Here is a 21834-nt window from a genome sequence, read left to right as displayed (position 1 = left end):
TTTATGATGTACCTTCTCATAGCATCAGCAGTTCAAGATTCTTTTACTACATTTATGATGTTAATGACGTGTACATTTATGATTTGGGAGTTTTAACATTTATTATTATGTCTACCTTTAATGTATACTTTGAAATGATATTATGTCTAATCATTAATTTAACAAATACAAAAAATATATATTTGGCTTAAAGTATAATTGTTGTTAGAGATGACTAACATCTACAACAACAAAGAAAAATACTTAAAGACGTGTACATTTGCATTGGGAGTTTCAATATGGCCGACTTGTACCTTCTCATAGCATCAGTTCAAGATGTATATACATCATACTTAATGACGTGTACATTTGCTTTGGGAGTTCAATAGACTTGTACCTTCTCATAGCATCAGCAAGATGTATATACATCATACTTAAAGACGTGTACATTTGCATTGGGAGTTTCAATATGGCCGACTTGTACCTTCTCATAGCATCAGCAGTTCAAGATGTATATACATCATACTTAAAGACGTGTACATTTGCATTGGGAGTTCCAATATGGCCGACTTGTACCTTCTCATAGCATCAGCAGTTCAAGATGTTTATACATCATACTTAAAGACGTGTACATTTGCATTGGGAGTTTCAATATGGCCGACTTGTACTTTTCAAAGCATCTCATAGCATCAGCAGTTCAAGATGTATATACATCATTGGGTACGACAGTTGAAATAAGCTGATGAGGCATTTTTAAGTTACATTCTTGAAGAATAAAAGGATATATAATCATGAATTTAATTTAAAAGTTACATTCTTGAGGAATAAAATGATATACACCCAAGAATTTATTTTAAAAGTTACATTCTTGAGGAATCAAAGGATATATAATCATTAATTTAATTTAAAAGTTACATTCTTGAGGAATTAAAGGATATATAATCATGAATTTAATTTAAAAGTTCTAAAAATGTAAGTAGCAGATTTTCCCTTTAATTTCCTGATAAAATTCCCACATTTTTCCTGAAGTCCCGGTTGGAATATTCCCTCCCCCCAACCTGACACCCCTCCTCTTGCCCTGACACCCCTCCTCCTACCCTGACACCCTCCTCCTACCCCGGGAATTTGAAAACCTCCAACCAGGTATTTTTTTTGGAAAGGTTCCTGTAATTCTATATTTTTTGTTGCTGGGATAGAAATGTGAGGTCAGGGGTTAGAGGTCATGGGTTTATCATACCTTTCATCATGTTGATGATACCGGGCTGCAGCAAGGCCGGGGAGCGTTTAGGAGATGAAGAAGACAGGGTGATCTTCTTAGCTGACTTCAGAAGGTGTAACATGTTGGCCTGAGGAGAGAAGTCCAACTCTGGAGGCTTCTTCTTTAACTCTATATGGACCCCGTGGACACAAGACCAGATACCCTGGAGAGGAGGAGGAGGAGGAGGAGGAGGAGGAGGAGGAAAGGATGAGGAGAGGAGGAGATGAGGAAGAGAGGAGAGGGTGATGATGATGATGGTGATGGAGTGGCGGGAGGGGCGGGAGGAGAAAAGGGAACAGAAAGATAGAGGAAGAAGATTAGTGTGAGGCAGCACACACAGACAGAGAGAGACAGAGAGAGAGAGAGAGAGAGAGAGAGAGACAGAGAGACAGAGAGACAGACAGACAGACAGACAGACAGACAGACAGACAGACAGAGAGACAGACAGACAGAGAGAGAGAGAGAGAGAGAGAGAGAGAGAGAGAGACAGACAGACAGACAGACAGACAGACAGACAGACAGACAGACAGAGAGAGAGACAGACAGACAGACAGACAGACAGACAGACATACATACATACATACATACATACATACAGACAAAAGAGTAACCCTTGGTAGTAACACTACTCCTCACTACTCCTCTTAAAACCTCACTACTCCTCTTAACTCCTCACTACTCCTCTTAACTCCTCACTACTCCTCACTACTCCTCTTAACTCCTCACTACTCCTCTTAACTCCTCCACACTCCTCTCCTCTCTGCTCAGCGCAGCACAGCGACAAGAACATGACTGATAAATAAACTGGAGTCAACACGAGGGACATGACTGATACATAAACTGGAGTCAACACGAGGGACATGACTGATAAACTGGAGTAAACACGAGGGACATGACTGATAAACTGAGAGTCAACACGAGGGACATGACTGATAAACTGGAGTCAACACGAGGGACATGACTAATAAATAAACTGGAGTCAACACGAGGGACATGACTGATAAACTGGAGTCAACACGAGGGACATGACTGATAAACTGGAGTCAACACGAGGGACATGACTGATAAACTGGAGTCAACACGAGGGACATGACTGATAAATAAACTGGAGTCAACACGAGGGACATGACTGATAAACTGGAGTCAACACGAGGGACATGACTGATACATAAACTGGAGTCAACACGAGGGACATGACTGATACATAAACTGGAGTCAACACGAGGGACATGACTGATACATGAACTAGAGTCAACACGAGTGTCAGGGTAGAAGGATGGGTGTCAGGGTAGGAGGAGGGGGTGTCAGGGTAGGAGGAGGGGGTGTCAGGGAAGGAGGAGGGGTTGTCAGGGTAGGAGAGGGCTGTCAGGTTAGGAGGAGGGGGTGTCAGGGAAGGAGGAAGGGTTGTCAGGGTAGGAGAGGGTGTCAGGGTAGGAGGAGGGGGTCAGGTAGGGAGGAGGGGGTTTCAGGGAAGGAGGAGGGGTTTCAGGGGGTAGGGGAAGAGGGGTGTCAGGGTAGGAAGAGGTTTGTCAGGGTAGAGGAGGGGGTGTCAGGGAAGGAGGAGGGGTGTCAGGTTCAGGGAGGAAGAGGGTGTCAGGGAAGGAGGAGGGGTTGTCAGGGTAGTTAGAGGGGTGTCAGGGTAGGGGGAGGAGGGGGTGTCAGGGTAGGAGGGGGGTCAGGGGGTTTCAGGGTAGGAAGAGGGGTGTCAGGGTAGAAAGAGGTTTGTCAGGGTAGGAGGAGGGGTGTCAGGGTAGGAGAAGGGGTGTCAGGGTAGGAGGAGATGTTGTCAGGGTAGGAAGAGGGGTGTCAGGGCAAGAGGAGGGGTGTCAGGTCGAGGGGGGGGGTGTCGGGGCAGGAGGAGGGGTGTCAGGGCAAGAGGAGGGGTGTCAGGGTAGGAAGAGGGTTGTCAGGGTAGGAGGAGGGGGTGTCAGAGCAGAGTGTGTGCCAGAGACTGGCCCTAACCCAGGCTGAGAGACAATAGAAACAGACTGGCCCTAACCCAGGCTAAGAGACAGTAGAAACAGACTGGCCCTAACCCAGGCTAAGAGACAGTAGAAACAGACTGGCCCTCACCCAGGCTAAGAGACAGTAGAAAGAGACTGGCCCTAACCCAGGCTAAGAGACAGTAGAAAGAGACTGTCCCTAACCCAGGCTAAGTGACAGTAGAAAGAGACTGGCCCTAACCCAGGCTAAGACAATAGAAACAGACTGGCCCTAACCCAGGCTAAGACAATAGAAACAGACTGGCCCTAACCCAGGCAGAGACAGTAGAAAGAAACTGGCCCTAACCCAGGCTGAGACAATAGAAAGAGACTGGCCCTAACCAGGCTAGGAGACAGTAGAAAGAGACTGGCCCTAACTCAGGCTAAGAGACAGTAGAAACAGACTGGCCCTAACCCAGGCTAAGAGACAGTAGAAAGAGACTGGCCCTAACCCAGGCTGAGAGACAGTAGAAAGAGACTGGCCCTAACAAAGGCTGAGACAGTAGAAACAGACTGGCCCTAATCCAGGCTAAGACAATAGAAAGAGACTGGCCCTAACCCAGGCTAAGTGACAGTAGAAGGAGACTGGCCCTAACCCAGGCTAAGAGACAGTAGAAAGAGACTGGCCCTAACCCAGGCTAAGACAATAGAAAGAGACTGGCCCTAACCCAGGCTAAGTGACAGTAGAAAGAGACTGGCCCTAACCCAGGCTGAGAGACAATAGAAACAGACTGGCCCTAACCCAGCCTAAGACAATAGAAAGAGACTGGCCCTAACCCAGGCAGAGACAGTAGAAACAGACTGGCCCTAACCCAGGCTAAGACAATAGAAAGAGACTGGCCCTAACCCAGGCAGAGACAGGAGAAACAGACTGGCCCTAACCCAGGCAGAGACAGGAGAAAGAGACTGGCCCTAACCAGGCTAGGAGACAGTAGAAACAGACTGGCCCTAACCCAGGCTAAGAGACAGTAGAAACAGACTGGCCCTAACCCAGGCTGAGAGACAGTAGAAACAGACTGGCCCTAACCCAGGCTAAGAGACAGTAGAAACAGACTGGCTCTAACCCAGGCTGAGACAGTAGAAACAGACTGGCCCTAACCCAGGCTGAGAGACAGTAGAAACAGACTGGCCTTAACCCAGGCTAAGAGACAGTAGAAACAGACTGGCCCTAACCCAGGCTAAGACAATAGAAACAGACTGGCCTTAACCCAGGCTAAGAGACAGTAGAAACAGACTGGCCCTAACCCAGGCTAAGACAATAGAAAGAGACTGGCCCTAACCCAGGCAGAGACAGGAGAAACAGACTGGCCCTAACCCAGGCAGAGACAGGAGAAAGAGACTGGCCCTAACCAGGCTAGGAGACAGTAGAAACAGACTGGCCCTAACCCAGGCTAAGAGACAGTAGAAACAGACTGGCCCTAACCCAGGCTGAGAGACAGTAGAAACAGACTGGCCCTAACCCAGGCTAAGAGACAGTAGAAACAGACTGGCTCTAACCCAGGCTGAGACAGTAGAAACAGACTGGCCCTAACCCAGGCTGAGAGACAGTAGAAACAGACTGGCCTTAACCCAGGCTAAGAGACAGTAGAAACAGACTGGCTCTAACCCAGGCTGAGACAGTAGAAACAGACTGGCCCTAACCCAGGCTGAGACAGGATGGCTAGTAAAGTACAGGAGCAGAATAGAAAACAGAGACAGAGGGTGAGGTATCTGTTCTCTGCCTCAGGCTGCAACACCTGGCTCTATTTCACAGCAGTAACCTGACCATCTCCTCCCTCCCTCCTCCATCCCCTTATCCTCCTCTCTCTCTCTCTCTCTCTCTCTCTCTTTCTCTCTCTCTCTCTCTCTCTCTCTCTCTCTCTCCAACTCTCTCTCCTTCCTCCACCTTTCTCTCTCTCTCTCCTTCCTCCACCTCCATCTCTCTCTTTTTCCTTCTCCCTCCTTCCTCCATCTCAACCTGACAGACAGAGCAGTGAAACAGCAACTTGACCTCCTGTAGAAAAGGTGTTCTTCAGCCTTTAGCAAATGTACCTTACCCCCTCCATCCTACCCCATACCCCTTACCCCTCTATCCTACCCCCATACCCCCTACATCCTACCCCCTACCCCCTCCACCCTACCCCCTACCCCCGCCATCCCACCCCTACCTCCTCTACCCCTACCCCCTCCACCCTCCATCCTACCCCTCCATCCTACCCCATACCCCTTACCCCCTCTATCCTACCCCCATAGCCCCTCCATCCTACCCCTACCCCTCCACCCTACCCCTCCATCCCACCCCCTACCTCCTCTACCCCCTACACCCTCCATCCGATTCCCTACCCCCTCCATCCTACCCCCTACCCCCTACATCCCACCCCCTACTTCCTCAACCCCCTACCCCCTACCCTCCATCCTACCCCCTATCCCCTCCATCCCACCCCCTACCTCCTCTACCCCCTACCCCCTACACCCTACACCCTCCATCCTACCCCCTACCCCCTCCATCCTACCCCATACCCCCTTACCCCTTACTCTCTCCATCCTACCCCCTACACCCTCCATCCTACCCCCTCCACCCTCCACCCTCCATCCCCTACCCCCTCCATCCTACTCCATCCCCCCTACCCCTCCATCCTACTCCATACCCCGTCCATCCTACATTCTACACCCTCCATACAATGATTCTTATAGATCCTCCTACATCTGCCTACACCCTAACCCCTACATTCTACACCCTAACCCCTACCCAGTACAACTTAACCCCTACATTATACACCTAAACCCTAACCCTAACCCCCAGTGCCCTAACCCCTACCTTCTACACCCTAACCAGTACCCTAACCTTAAAACCTACATTCTACACCCTAACCCTAACCCCCATTCTACACCTAACCCCTACATTCCCACCCTAACCCCTAACACCCTCCATTCCACACCTTAACCCCATACATTCTACACCCTAACCCTAACCCCTACCCATTCTACCCCTACATTCTACACCCTAACCCTACCCAGTTCTACCCATCCTAACCCCTACATTCTACACCCTAACCCCTACCCAGTACCCTAACCCCTACCCAGTACCCTAACCCCTCCATTCCACACCTTAACCCCTGCATTCTACACCCTAACCCCTACATTCTACACCCTAACCCTTAACCCCTACATTCTACATCTTAACCCCTACATTCTACACCTTAACCCCTACATTCTATACCCTAACACCTACATTCTATACCCGAACCCCTACCCAGTACCCTAACCCCTACATTCTACACTTTAACCCCTACATTCTACACCCTAACCTCTACATTTTACACCCTAAACCCTACATTCTACACCCTAACCCCTACCCAGTATCCTAACCTCTACATTCTACACCCTACCCCTACCCAGTACACTAGCCGCTACATTCTACACCCTAACCCTACCCAGTACCCTAACCCCTACATTCTACACCTTAACCCCTACATTCTACACCCTAAACCCTACATTCTACACCCTAAACCCTACATTCTACACCTAACCCCTACATTCTACACCTTAATTACATTCTACACCCTAACCCCTACATTCTACACCCTAACCCTACCAAGTACCCTAGCCCTTACATTCTACACCTTAACCCCTACATTCTACACCCTAACCCTACCAAGTACCCTAACCCCCAGTACCCTAACCCCTACATTCTACACCCTAACCCTACCCAGTAACCCTACAGCCCTAACCACTGCATTCTACACCATAACCCCTACATTCTACAACCTAACCCCTACATTCTACACCCTAACCCTACCAAGTACACCCTAACCCCTACATTCTACACCCTAACCCCTACATTCTATAATTTAACCCCTACATTCTACACCCTAACCACTGCATTCTACACCATAACCCCTACCCAGTACCATAGCCCCTACATTCTACACCCTAACCTCTGCATTCTACACCCTAATACCTACCCAGTACCCTAACCCCTACCCAGTAGCCTAACCCCTACCCAGTAGCCTAACCCCTACCCAGTACCCTAGCCCCTACCCAGTACCCTAACCCCTACCCAGTACCCTAACCCCTACCCAGTACCCTAGCCCCTACCCAGTACCCTAACCCCTACCCAGTACCCAAGCCCCTACATTCTACACCCTAACCCATACATTCTACACCCTAACCCCTACATTCTACTCCCTAACCCCTACACAGTACCCTAACCCCTACCCAGTCCCCTAACCCCTACCCAGTACCCTAACCCCTACCCAGTTTCCTAACCCCTACCCAGTACCCTAACCCCTACATTCTACATCCTAACCCCTACCCAGTACCCTAACCCCTACCCAGTACCCTAACCCCTACCCAGTACCCTAGCCCCTACCCAGTACCCTAACCCCTACCCAGTACCCTAGCCCCTACATTCTACACCCTAACCCATACACAGTACCCTAACCCCTACGCAGCACCCTAACCCCTACCCAGTACCCTAACCCCTACCCAGTACCCTAACCCCTACACAGTACCCTAACCCCTACCCAGTTCCCTAACCCCTACAAAGTAGCCTAACCCCTACCCAGTACCCTAACCCCTACCCAGTACCCTAACCCCTACCCAGTACCCTAACCCCTACACAGTACCCTAACCCCTACCCAGTACCCTAACCCCTACCCAGTACCCTAACCCCTACCCAGTACCCTAACCCCTACCCAGTACCCTAACCCCTACCCAGTACCCTAACCTGTCACGTTCTGACCTTTATTTCCTTTGTTTTGTATTTATTTAGTATGGTCAGGGCGTGAGTTGGGTGGGCAGTCTGTTTGTTTTTCTAGGTTTTGGGTATTTCTATGTTTCGGCCTAGTATGGTTCTCAATCAGAGGCAGGTGTCATTAGTTGTCTCTGATTGAGAATCATACTTAGGTAGCCTGGGTTTCACTGTGTGTTTGTGGGTGATTGTTCCTGTCTCTGTGTTTTGCACCAGATAGGGCTGTTTTTTGTTTTCCACGTTTATTGTTTTGTAGTGTTCATGTTTATTTGTTTTTATTAAACATGAGTCAATATAACCACGCTGCGTTTTGGTCCTCCTCTACTTTACCACAGGAAAACCCTTACATAACCCCTACCCAGTACCCTAACCACTACCCAGTACCCAAACCCCTACCCAGTACCCTAACCCCTACCCAGTACCCTACCCAGTACCCTAACCCCTACCCAGTACCCTACCCAGTACCCTAACCCCCACCCAGTACCCTTCAGTCTTACCCTGCTGATGGTGAAGAGCAGACCAGGTCGTCCATTACAGACTCCAGTGAAACAGTATCTCAGCCTCCAGTAGAAGAGGTGTTCTGATATGAAGGTAATTAGAGACAGGCCCATGGCGGTAGCCAGCATGTAAAACACTCCGGCCATGTTGTCTATATCCAGCTGACTGGACATCACCTCGTTCTTCTCATTGTGACAGATCCCCGTTAGCCAGATAGCCTCCAACTCCTCCATCTCACCTGGAGAAGAGGGAGAGAGAGAGAGAGAGAGAGAGAGAGAGAGAGACAGAGAGAGAGAGAGAGAGAGAGAGAGAGAGAGGGGGCAGGGAGAGAGAGAGTTTGAGGTAGAGAGATAGAGAGATTGAGAGATAGACAGTAAGTAAAGGCTATGACATGATCTATTGATAGAGAGAGAGAGGTAGACAGTAAGTAAAGGCTATGACATGATCTATTGATAGAGAGAGAAGGGGGTGAGGAGGGGTGAGGAGGGGGAGACAGAAGGGGGTGAGGAGGGGTGAGGAGGAGGAGACAGAAGGGGGTGGAGAGGGGTGAGGAGGGGAGAGACAGAAGGGGGTGAGGAGGGGTGAGGAGGGGGAGACAGAAGGGGGTGAGGAGGGGTGAGGAGGGGGAGACAGAAGGGGGTGAGGAGGGGTGAGAAGGGGGAGACAGAAGGGGGTGAGGAGGGGTGAGGAGGGGGAGACAGAAGGGGGTGAGGAGGGGTGAGGAGGGGAGACAGAAAGGGGTGAGGAGGGGTGAGGAGGGAGAGACAGAAGGGGGTGAGGAGGGGTGAGGAGGGGGAGACAGAAGGGGGTGTGGAGGGGTGAGGAGGGAGAGACAGAAGGGGGTGAGGAGGGGTGAGGAGGGGGAGACGGTAATATGTGTACATGGTAACTCTGTGATGGTAATACTGTAGTCTGCTAGCTGGCTGTGTGAATGTAACCATGGTAACTGTGTGATGGTAATACTGTAGTCTGCTAGCTGGCTGTGTGAATGTAACCATGGTAACTGTGTGATGGTAATACTGTAGTCTGCTAGCTGGCTGTGTGAATGTAACCATGGTAACTGTGTGACGGTAATACTGTAGTCTGCTAGCTGTGCGAATGTAACCATGGTAACTGTGTGACGGTAATACTGTAGTCTGCTAGCTGACTGTATGAATGTAACCATGGTAACTGTGTGACGGTAATACTATAGTCTGCTAGCTGGCTGTGTGAATGTAACCATGGTAACTGTGTGACGGTAATACTGTAGTCTGCTAGCTGACTGTATGAATGTAACCATGGTAACTGTGTGACGGTAATACTATAGTCTGCTAGCTGGCTGTGTGAATGTAACCATGGTAACTGTGTGACGGTAATACTATAGTCTGCTAGCTGGCTGTATGAATGTAACCATGGTAACTGTGTGACGGTAATACTGTAGTCTGCTAGCTGTGCGAATGTAACCATGGTAACTGTGTGACGGTAATACTGTAGTCTGCTAGCTGGCTGTGTGAATGTAACCATGGTAACTGTGTGACGGTAATACTGTAGTCTGCTAGCTGTGCGAATATAACCATGGCAACTGTGTGATGGTAATACTGTAGTCTGCTAGCTGTGCGAATGTAACCATGGTAACTGTAGTCTGCTAGCTGTGCGAATGTAACCATGGTAACTGTAGTCTGCTAGCTGGTCTGTCTTCCTGTTATAAGCTATCATAGCAGGCCTACCAATAATATACCCTTATTCCTGAAGTGTGCACTCGTTCACTACATCCCATGTGGGAGTCTCCTACTTCTCATTCGAGTCCTTTCCTTTCAGATCACTGAAGGGAACAAGTGTACACTTTGTGAGGAAGGACAGATAGTGGGACCAGAGTGGAACATGCTGGCTGTGTGGCCTGGCAGGGAAGGTTGTAATGTAGTGTAGTGGATATACTCTACACTGTAGTGGTTAGTGACACTGTAGTGGTTAGTGACACTGTAGTGGAGATGTAGTGGATATACTCTACACTGTAGTGGTTAGTGACACTGTAGTGGAGATGTAGTGGATATACTCTACACTGTAGTGGTTAGTGACACTGTAGTGGATATACTCTACACTGTAGTGATTAGTGACACTGTAGTGGAGATGTAGTGGATATACTCTACACTGTAGTGGTTAGTGACACTGTAGTGGATATACTCTACACTGTAGTGATTAGTGACACTGTAGTGGAGATGTAGTGGATATACTCTACACTGTAGTGGTTAGTGACACTGTAGTGGATATACTCTACACTGTAGTGGTTAGTGACACTGTAGTGGAGATGTAGTGGATATACTCTACACTGTAGTGGTTAGTGACACTGTAGTGGATATACTCTACACTGTAGTGGTTAGTGACACTGTAGTGGATATACTCTACACTGTAGTGATTAGTGACACTGTAGTGGAGATGTAGTGGATATACTCTACACTGTAGTGGTTAGTGACACTGTAGTGGAGATGTAGTGGATATACTCTACACTGTAGTGGTTAGTGACACTGTAGTGGAGATGTAGTGGATATACTCTACACTGTAGTGATTAGTGACACTGTAGTGGAGATGTAGTGGATATACTCTACACTGTAGTGGTTAGTGACACTGTAGTGGAGATGTAGTGGATATACTCTACACTGTAGTGGTTAGTGACACTGTAGTGGAGATGTAGTGGATATACTCTACACTGTAGTGATTAGTGACACTGTAGTGGATATACTCTACACTGTAGTGGTTAGTGACACTGTAGTGGAGATGTAGTGGATATACTCTACACTGTAGTGGTTAGTGACACTGTAGTGGAGATGTAGTGGATATACTCTACACTGTAGTGGTTAGTGACACTGTAGTGGAGATGTAGTGGATATACTCTACACTGTAGTGATTAGTGACACTGTAGTGGATATACTCTACACTGTAGTGGTTAGTGACACTGTAGTGGAGATGTAGTGGATATACTCTACACTGTAGTGGTTAGTGACACTGTAGTGGAGATGTAGTGGATATACTCTACACTGTAGTGGTTAGTGACACTGTAGTGGAGATGTAGTGGATATACTCTACACTGTAGTGGTTAGTGACACTGTAGTGGAGATGTAGTGGATATACTCTACACTGTAGTGGTTAGTGACACTGTAGTGGAGATGTGGTGGATATACTCTACACTGTAGTGGTTAGTGACACTGTAGTGGTTAGTGACACTGTAGTGGAGATGTAGTGGATATACTCTACACTGTAGTGGTTAGTGACACTGTAGTGGATATACTCTACACTGTAGTGATTAGTGACACTGTAGTGGAGATGTAGTGGATATACTCTACACTGTAGTGATTAGTGACACTGTAGTGGAGATGTAGTGGATATACTCTACACTGTAGTGGAGATGTAGTGGATATACTCTACACTGTAGTGATTAGTGACACTGTAGTGGATATACTCTACACTGTAGTGATTAGTGACACTGTAGTGGAGATGTAGTGGATATACTCTACACTGTAGTGATTAGTGACACTGTAGTGGAGATGTAGTGGATATACTCTACACTGTAGTGATTAGTGACACTGTAGTGGAGATGTAGTGTATATACTCTACACTGTAGTGATTAGTGACACTGTAGTGGATATACTCTACATTGTAGTGATTAGTGACACTGTAGTGGAGATGTAGTGGATATACTCTACACTGTAGTGATTAGTGACACTGTAGTGGAGATGTAGTGGATATACTCTACACTGTAGTGATTAGTGACACTGTAGTGGATATACTCTACACTGTAGTGATTAGTGACACTGTAGTGGAGATGTAGTGGATATACTCTACACTGTAGTGATTAGTGACACTGTAGTGGAGATGTAGTGGATATACTCTACACTGTAGTGATTAGTGACACTGTAGTGTAGTGGAGATGTAGTGGATATACTCTACACTGTAGTGATTAGTGACACTGTAGTGGATATACTCTACACTGTAGTGGTTAGTGACACTGTAGTGGAGATGTAGTGGATATACTCTACACTGTAGTGGTTAGTGACACTGTAGTGGATATACTCTACACTGTAGTGGTTAGTGACACTGTAGTGGAGATGTAGTGGATATACTCTACACTGTAGTGATTAGTGACACTGTAGTGGATATACTCTACACTGTAGTGGTTAGTGACACTGTAGTGGAGATGTAGTGGATATACTCTACACTGTAGTGATTAGTGACACTGTAGTGGAGATGTAGTGGATATACTCTACACTGTAGTGGAGATGTAGTGGATATACTCTACACTGTAGTGATTAGTGACACTGTAGTGGAGATGTAGTGGATATACTCTACACTGTAGTGGTTAGTGACACTGTAGTGGAGATGTAGTGGATATACTCTACACTGTAGTGGTTAGTGACACTGTAGTGGTTAGTGACACTGTAGTGGTTAGTGACACTGTAGTGGAGATGTAGTGGATATACTCTACACTGTAGTGGAGATGTAGTGGATATACTCTACACTGTAGTGATTAGTGACACTGTAGGGGATATACTCTACACTGTAGTGATTAGTGACACTGTAGTGGAGATGTAGTGGATATACTCTACACTGTAGTGGTTAGTGACACTGTAGTGGATATACTCTACACTGTAGTGGTTAGTGACACTGTAGTGGAGATGTAGTGGATATACTCTACACTGTAGTGATTAGTGACACTATAGTGGAGATGTAGTGGATATACTCTACACTGTAGTGATTAGTGACACTGTAATGTAGTGGAGATACTCTACACTGTAGTGGTTAGTGACACTGTAGTGGAGATGTAGTGGATATACTCTACACTGTAGTGGTTAGTGACACTGTAGTGGATATACTCTACACTGTAGTGATTAGTGACACTGTAGTGGATATACTATACACTGTAGTGGTTAGTGACACTGTAGTGGAGATGTAGTGGATATACTCTACACTGTAGTGGAGATGTAGTGGATATACTCTACACTGTAGTGGTTAGTGACACTGTAGTGGATATACTCTACACTGTAGTGATTAGTGACACTGTAGTGGAGATGTAGTGGATATACTCTACACTGTAGTGGTTAGTGACACTGTAGTGGAGATGTAGTGGATATACTCTACACTGTAGTGGTTAGTGACACTGTAGTGGTTAGTGACACTGTAGTGGATATACTCTACACTGTAGTGGTTAGTGACACTGTAGTGTATCATTTTCCCTCAGGGAAAATTGTGTCCATTTAGTGGAGCTGTATGGTCCAGGTACTGCTGCTATCCTCTCCTCCCTCTCTCCCCTTTCTCATCCCTGTCTCCTCTCCTCCTCTCATCCTTCTCTCCTCCTCTCCTCCCTTTCTCCTCACCTCCTCTCATCCCTCTCTCCTCCTCTCATCCCTGTCTCCTCCTTTCATCCCTCTCTCCTCTCCTCACTCTCATCCCTCACCTCCTCTCATGCCTCCCTCCTCTCCTCCTCTCCTCCCCTCACCTCCTCTCATGCCTCCCTCCTCTCATCCCCTCTCCTCCTCTCCTCACTCTCTCCTCTCCTCCCTCTCTCCTGAATCAGAATGAGTGAGCTAACTGTAAGTGGCTCTGGATAAGAGCGTCTGCTAAATGACTAACATGTCAATGTAGAGAGACATGAAGAGAGTGTAGGATATGTAGAGAGACAATAAGAGAGGGTAGGATATGTAGAGAGACGAGAGTGTAGGATATTTAGAGAGACGAGAGGGTAGGATATGAAGAGAGACGAGAGGGTAGGATATGTAGAGAGACGAGAAGAGAGAAGATGAGAGTAGGATATGTAGAGAGACGAGAATGTAGGATATGAAGAGAGACGAGGGTAGGATATGTAGAGAGACGAGAGTGTAGGATATTTAGAGAGACGAGAGGGTAGGATATGTAGAGAGACGAGAGGGTAGGATATGAAGAGAGACGAGAAGAGAATGTAGGATATGAAGAGAGACGAGAGGGTAGGATATGTGGAGAGACGAGAAGAGAGACGAGGAGAGTAGGATATGTAGAGAGACGAGAGTGTAGGATATGTAGAGAGACGAGAGTGTATGATATGTAGAGAGACAAGCAGAGAATGTAGAATATGAAGAGAGACGAGAAGAGAATGTAGAATATGAAGAGAGACGAGAGACGAGAGGAGAGTGTAGGATATGTAGAGAGACGAGAGGGTAGGATATGTAGAGAGACGAGAGGGTAGGATATGAAGAGAGACGAGAAGAGAGAAGATGAGAGACGAGAAGAGAGACGAGAGGGTAGGATATGTAGAGAGACGAGAAGAGAGGGTAGGATATGTAGAGAGACGAGAAGAGAGGGTAGGATATGTAGAGAGACGAGAAGAGAGTGTAGGATATGTAGAGAGACAAGAAGAGAGGGTAGGATATGAAGAGAGACGAGAAGAGAGAAGATGAGAGACGAGAAGAGAATGTAGAATATGAAGAGAGACAAGCAGAGAGACGAGGAGAGTAGGATATGTAGAGAGACGAGAGGGTAGGATATGTAGAGAGACGAGAGGGTAGGATATGAAGAGAGACGAGAAGAGAGAAGATGAGAGATAAGAAGAGAGGGTAGGATATGTAGAGAGACGAGAAGAGAGGGTAGGATATGTAGAGAGATGAGAAGAGAGAGTAGGATATGTAGAGAGACGAGAAGAGAGAGTAGGATATGTAGAGAGACGAGAAGAGAGTGTAGGATATGAAGAGAGATGAGAAGAGAGGGTAGGATTTTCAAGCAACAAGAGAAGAGGAAAGGAGAGAAGATGAGAGGAGAAGAGAAGAGAAGGGGAGAGCCGAGCAGAGGAATGGAGAGGAAAGAGGGAGGAGAGGGGAAGAGGAGGAGAGGAAAGGAGAGAAGAGGAAAGGAAATGAGAGTAAAGGAGAGCAAAGGAAAGGAGAGGAGAGGAAAGGAGAGGAGAGGAGAGGAGAGGAGAGGAGAGGAGAGGAGAGGAGAGGAGAGGAGAGAGAGGAGAGGAGAGGAGAGAAAGGAAAGGAAAGGAGAGGACCACAAACAGCGAGGTGTAGACAACACAGTGAAATGCTTACTTGCCAGTTCTCCTCTCTTGGACTTGGCTGAACAGAAGTGTAACAGTAGAGAAGACAGATGAAAAAACAGACAGAAATACATACAACCCTATTTACATATACCCTATTTAAATATACCATATTTACATACACCCTATTTAAATATACCATATTTACATACACCCTATTTAAATACACCATATTTACATACAACCCTATTTACATATACCCTATTTAAATATACCATATTTACATACACCCTATTTAAATATACCATATTTACATACACCCTATTTAAATACACCATATTTACATACACCCTATTTAAATATACCCTATTTACATACAACCCTATTTACATACAACCCTATTTACATACACCCTATTTAAATATACCGTATTTACATATACCCTATTTAAATATACCCTATTTACATATACCATATTTACATATACCCTATTTAAATATACCCTATTTACAAATACACTATTTAAATATAACCCTATTTGCATATACCCTATTTACATATACCATATTTACATATACCCTATTTAAATATACCCTATTTACAAATACACTATTTAAATATAACCCTATTTACATACAACCCTATTTACATACACCCTATTTAAATATACCGTATTTACATACACCCTATTTACATACAACCCTATTTAAATATACCCTATTTACATATACCATATTTACATATACTCTATTTACATACAGCCCTATTTACATATACCATATTTACATATACTCTATTTACATACAGCCCTATTTACATATACCTTATTAACATATACTCTATTTACATACAGCCCTATTTACATATACCATATTTACATATACTCTATTTACATACAACTCTATTTACATACAACCCTATTTACATATACCCCTGTTTAAATATACCCTATTTACAAATACACTATTTAAATATAACCCTATTTGCATATACACTATTTAAATATCACCCTATTTACATATAACCATATTTACATACAACCCTATTTAAATATCACCCTATTTACATATGCACTATTTACATATACCCCTATTTAAATATAACCCTATTTACATATACATGTATTTACATATACATTAATAACCACATATACAGTATAGAAATACAGGACTGGTTGAGGGAGGAGAGGACAGTGATATAGAAGGGTTAAATATGGTAGAGAGAGGAGAGGAGATGAAAGGAGAGTAGAGGAGAGGAGAGGAGAGGAGAGGAGAGGAGAGGAAGAGGAGAGGAGAGGAGAGGAGAGGAGAGGAGAGGAGAGGAAGAGGAGAGGAGAGGAGAGGAGAGTCCTACCATCTCCTATGATGGCCAGTATAGCCAGGTCCACCTGTCGTTTCCAGTGCGACCCTTTCTGCAGAGCGATGCCGTAGCCGGTGGTGGCGAAGATGTACCCGCTGCCGATGGTGACCAGCTTACAGCCCTCGTCTCTGCCAGCAGCGTAGTTCAACACAGCAGCATCATAGATGAAGGCATCCAGTTTACTGTAACAAAACACACAGAGGAACTATAAACTCAGTTTACTGTAACAAAAACACACAGAGGGACTATAAACTCAGTTTACTGTAACAAAAACACACAAAGGAACTATAAACTCAGTTTACTGTAACAAAAACACACAAAGGAACTATAAACTCAGTTTACTGTAACAAAACACACAGAGGAACTATAAACTCAGTTTACTGTAACAAAAACACACAGAGGAACTATAAACTCAGTTTACTGTAACAAAAACACACAAAGGAACTATAAACTCAGTTTACTGTAACAAAAACACACAGAGGAACTACAAACTCAGTTTACTGTAACAAAAACACACAGAGGAACTATAAACTCAGTTTACTGTAACAAAAACAGACAAAGGAACTATAAACTCAGTTTACTGTAACAAAACACACAGAGGAACTATAAACTCAGTTTACTGTAACAAAACACACAGAGGAACTATAAACTCAGTTTACTGTAACAAAAACACACAGAGGAACTATAAACTCAGTTTACTGTAACAAAACACACAGAGGAACTATAAACTAGTGGTTCGCGAGCCAAAAGTGGTCCCCGGGTAAATTGCGTACTACTATATGTGTCAGATATATCCACCACGTCATTGCTCTCGCTCGCTCTGCCGTGTGTGCGTCTTTGCTAGCTGTCACTCAAATGGCAAGGGGCTGAAGCTCATTGAAACACACTGGAACATAATCAAGTCCGCCATCGTCAACACCTGCAAGGACAACCTTGGCTATAAGACCAAGAAGAGCCCCACGATTGTAAGACCCAAAAGGATGACTCCACCAACCGTAAGACCCAAAAGGATGACCCCACCAACCGTAAGACCCAAAAGGATGACTCCACCAACCGTAAGACCCAAAAGGATGACTCCACCAACCGTAAGACCCAAAAGGATGACTCCACCGACCGTAAGACCCAAAAGGATGACTCCACCAACCGTAAGACCCAAAAGGATGACTCCACCAACCGTAAGACCCAAAAGGATGACCCCACCAACCGTAAGACCCAAAAGGATGACTCCACCAACAGTAAGACCCAAAAGGATGACTCCAACGACTGTAAGACCCAAAAGGATGACTCCACCAACAGTAAGACCCAAAAGGATGACTCCACCAACCGTAAGACCCAAAAGGATGACTCCACCAACCGTAAGACCCAAAAGGATGACTCCAACAACTGTAAGACCCAAAAGGATGACTCCACCAACAGTAAGACCCAAAAGGATGACTCCACCAACCGTAAGACCCAAAAGGATGACTCCACCAACCATAAGACCCAAAAGGATGACTCCACCAACCGTAAGACCCAAAAGGATGACTCCACCAACCGTAAGACCCAAAAGGATGACTCCACCAACCGTAAGACCCAAAAGGATGACTCCACCAACCGTAAGACCCAAAAGGATGACTCCACCAACCGTAAGACCCAAAAGGAGGACTCCACCGACCGTAAGACCCAAAAGGATGACTCCACCGACCGTAAGACCCAAAAGGATGACTCCACCAACAGTAAGACCCAAAAGGATGACTCCACCAACAGTAAGACCCAAAAGGATGACCCCAAAGACCGTAAGACCCAAAAGGATGACTCCACCAACCGTAAGACCCAAAAGGATGACCCCAACGACCGTAAGACCCAAAAGGATGACTCCACCGACCGTAAGACCCAAAAGGATGACCCCAACGACCGTAAGACCCAAAAGGATGACTCCACCAACCGTAAGACCCAAAAGTATGACTCCACCGACCGTAAGACCCAAAAGGACAAAGACCCCACCGACCCTAAGACCCAAAAGGATGACCCCAACGACCGTAAGACCCAAAAGGATGACACCACCAACAGTAAGACCCAAAAGGATGACACCACCAACAGTAAGACCCAAAAGGATGACACCACCAAAAGTAAGACCCAAAAGGATGACCCCCAACGACCGTAAGACCCAAAAGGACAAAGACCCCAACGACCGTAAGACCCAAAAGGATGACCCCAACAACCGTAAGACCCAAAGGACTGGTCTGATGAGAATGCCTCAGAAATTGAACAGCTCATTGACACCAAGTGGGGAACCTTTTGTGCCTGGAAAAACTATATCAACTGCAGGGCCAAAAGAGAAGCTCCCTCCACAGTGAGATGTCCAACTGCAGGGCCAACAGAGAAGCTCCCTCCACAGTGAGATGTCCAACTGCAGGGCCAAAAGAGAAGCTCCCTCCACAGTGAGATGTCCAACGCTGGGAACTAAAAACCACATGGTGAACAGAAAAGGTCCTGGAGATCCAGCAGCTGGCCGACTCAAGAGGCTTCTTCGACGCCACCAAGGCGGTGTACAGACCCAGTCAACATGGCCTAAACCCCCTTCGATCCAAAGATGGGCAAAAGCTAATGAAGCATGACGAATCAATCCAATCCCAGTGGAAAGAACACTTCGAGGAGCTCCTCAACAGAAGCACAACAATATATATATAATATAAGATATTGACCACATCCCTCAGCGACCCACCACGGAGGACATTGGAGAACCTCCTGGCCTGCAGGAGGACCTGGGAGAACCATCCAGCCTGCAGGAGGACATGGGAGGACCATCTGGCCTGCAGGAGGACCTGGGAGAACCTCCAAGCCTGCAGGAGGACATGGGAGAACCACCTACCCTGCAGGAGGACTTGGGAGAACCACCCAGCCTGCAGGAGGAAATGGCAGAACCATCCAGCCTGCAGGAGGACATGGGAGGACCATCTGGCCTGCAGGAGGACATGGGAGAACCACCCAGCCTGCAGGAGGACAAGGGAGAACCTCCTGGCCTGCAGGAGGTGCAAGATGCCATCCTTTAGAAGGGGAACAACAACAGCCAGATGAAATTCCAGCTGAAATCCTGAAGGAAGGCGGACCAGTGCTCCTACAACACATACATGCCCTGCTCCTGAAGACCTGTGATTACGAGGAAATGCCTGCAGAACTCAGGTGTGCCCTAATTGGTTAAATTTCTTGACACACCCATCCCATTAGCGGGATCATTTTCAGCGCGCCAAATTCAAACTAAATTACTAAAAATATTACATTTACATGAAATCACAAGTGCAATATAGCAAAACACAGTTTAGCTTGTTGTTAATTAATCTGCGTGTCAGATTTCAATAAAGTTTTTCGGCGAAAGCACACCAAGTGTTTATGTAAGGACATCTCTCTCAGTAGACAAAATATTACAAACAGCTAGCAGCCAAGTAGATTGGTCACGAAAGCATACCAAGCATTTATGTAAGGACGTCTCTCTCAGTAGACAAAACATTACAAACAGCTAGCAGCCAAGTAGATTGGTCACGAAAGTCAGAAAAGCAATAGATTAAATCGCTTACCTTTGATGATCTTCGGATGTTTGCACTCACGAGACTCCCAGTTACACAATAAATGTTCCTTTTGTTCCACCATAAAGATTATTTTTATATCCAAAATACCAAATAGTATTCGTAATGTCCACAGAAACATGTCAAACGTTTTTTATAATCAATCCTCAGGTTGTTTTTAAAATATATCATCGATAATATATCAACCGGGACTGTCTTTTTCAATAGGAGAGGGAGAGGCAATGGCTGCCCCGCTCTGTTGCGCAAGCAAAACTCATGCGAACACCCAGCTATCCACTGACGCCATGTTATCTTTCTTGCTCATTTTTCAAAATAAAAGCCTGAAACTATGTCTAAAGACTGTTGACACCTTGAGGAAGCCATAGGAAAAGGAATCTGGTTGATAACCCTTTAAATGGAGGCAAGCCATCCAATGGAACAGAGAGCTTTCAGGAAAAAACAGCACTTCCTGGTTTGATTTTCCTCAGGTTTTCGCCTGCAATATCAGTTCTGTTATACTCACAGACAATATTTTGACAGTTTTGGAAACTTTAGAGTGTTTTCTATCCTAATCTGACAATTAAATGCATATTCCAGTTTCTGGGCCTGAGAAATAGGCAGTTTCATATGGGTACGTTTTCTAGCCAAAAACGAAAATCCTGCCCCCTACACTCAATAAGTTAAAAATGGGACAAAGCAGACTGTGGGAACTACATCTCCCTCCTGTCCACCACCAGGAAAACACTGGCCAACCGACTCCTTTCCCCCATCAGAAGAAATCTTCCCAGAATCTCAGTGTGGCTTTTCCCCCCAACCAGAGGACAGGATCTTCACAGCACGACAACTGCAAGAAAAACACCAGGAGCAAAATGAACTATTGTACATTATAGACACAAGGCCTTTATAGACACCAGGCCTTTATAGACACCAGGCCTTCATAGACATCAGGCCTTCATAGACACCAGGCCTTCATAGACACCAGGCCTTTATAGACACCAGGCCTTCATAAACACAAGGCCTTCATAGACACCAGGCCTTCATAGACACCAGGCCTTCATAGACACAAGGCCTTCATAGACACCAGGCCTTCATAGACACCAGGCCTTCATAGACACAAGGCCTTTATAGACACCAGGCCTTTATAGACACCAGGCCTTCATAGACATCAGGCCTTCATAGACACCAGGCCTTTATAGACACCAGGCCTTTATAGACACCAGGCCTTCATAGACACAAGGCCTTCATAGACACAAGGCCTTCATAGACACCAGGCCTTCATAGACACCAGGCCGTCACACAAGGCCTCCATAGACACCAGGCCTTCATAGACACCAGGCCTTCATAGACATCAGGCCTTCATAGACACCAGGCCTTCATAGACACCAGGCCTTCATAGACACAAGACCTTTATAGACACCAGGCCTTTATAGACACCAGGCCTTCATAGACACCACGCCTTCATAGACACAAGGCCTTCATAGACACAAGGCCTTTATAGACACCAG

General features: G+C 46.1%; 1 protein-coding gene across 1 annotated transcript in view; it reads right to left on the bottom strand.

The window, feature by feature from the left end:
* Positions 1-21834, bottom strand: part of LOC115122263 (glutamate receptor ionotropic, NMDA 2A-like) — a 192983-nt gene that overhangs the window by 12143 nt on the left and 159006 nt on the right. The window contains 3 exon segments of the mRNA XM_065002173.1: positions 1217-1400; positions 8449-8687; positions 16782-16969. Coding sequence (XP_064858245.1) covers positions 1217-1400; positions 8449-8687; positions 16782-16969 — 611 coding nt within the window.

The sequence above is a fragment of the Oncorhynchus nerka genome, linkage group LG15, assembly GCF_034236695.1.
Source record: "Oncorhynchus nerka isolate Pitt River linkage group LG15, Oner_Uvic_2.0, whole genome shotgun sequence".
Classification (NCBI taxonomy): Eukaryota; Metazoa; Chordata; class Actinopteri; order Salmoniformes; family Salmonidae; genus Oncorhynchus; species Oncorhynchus nerka.
The sequence above is the reverse complement of the archived record's forward strand: the minus strand, read 5'-3'. Positions and strand labels throughout refer to the sequence as shown.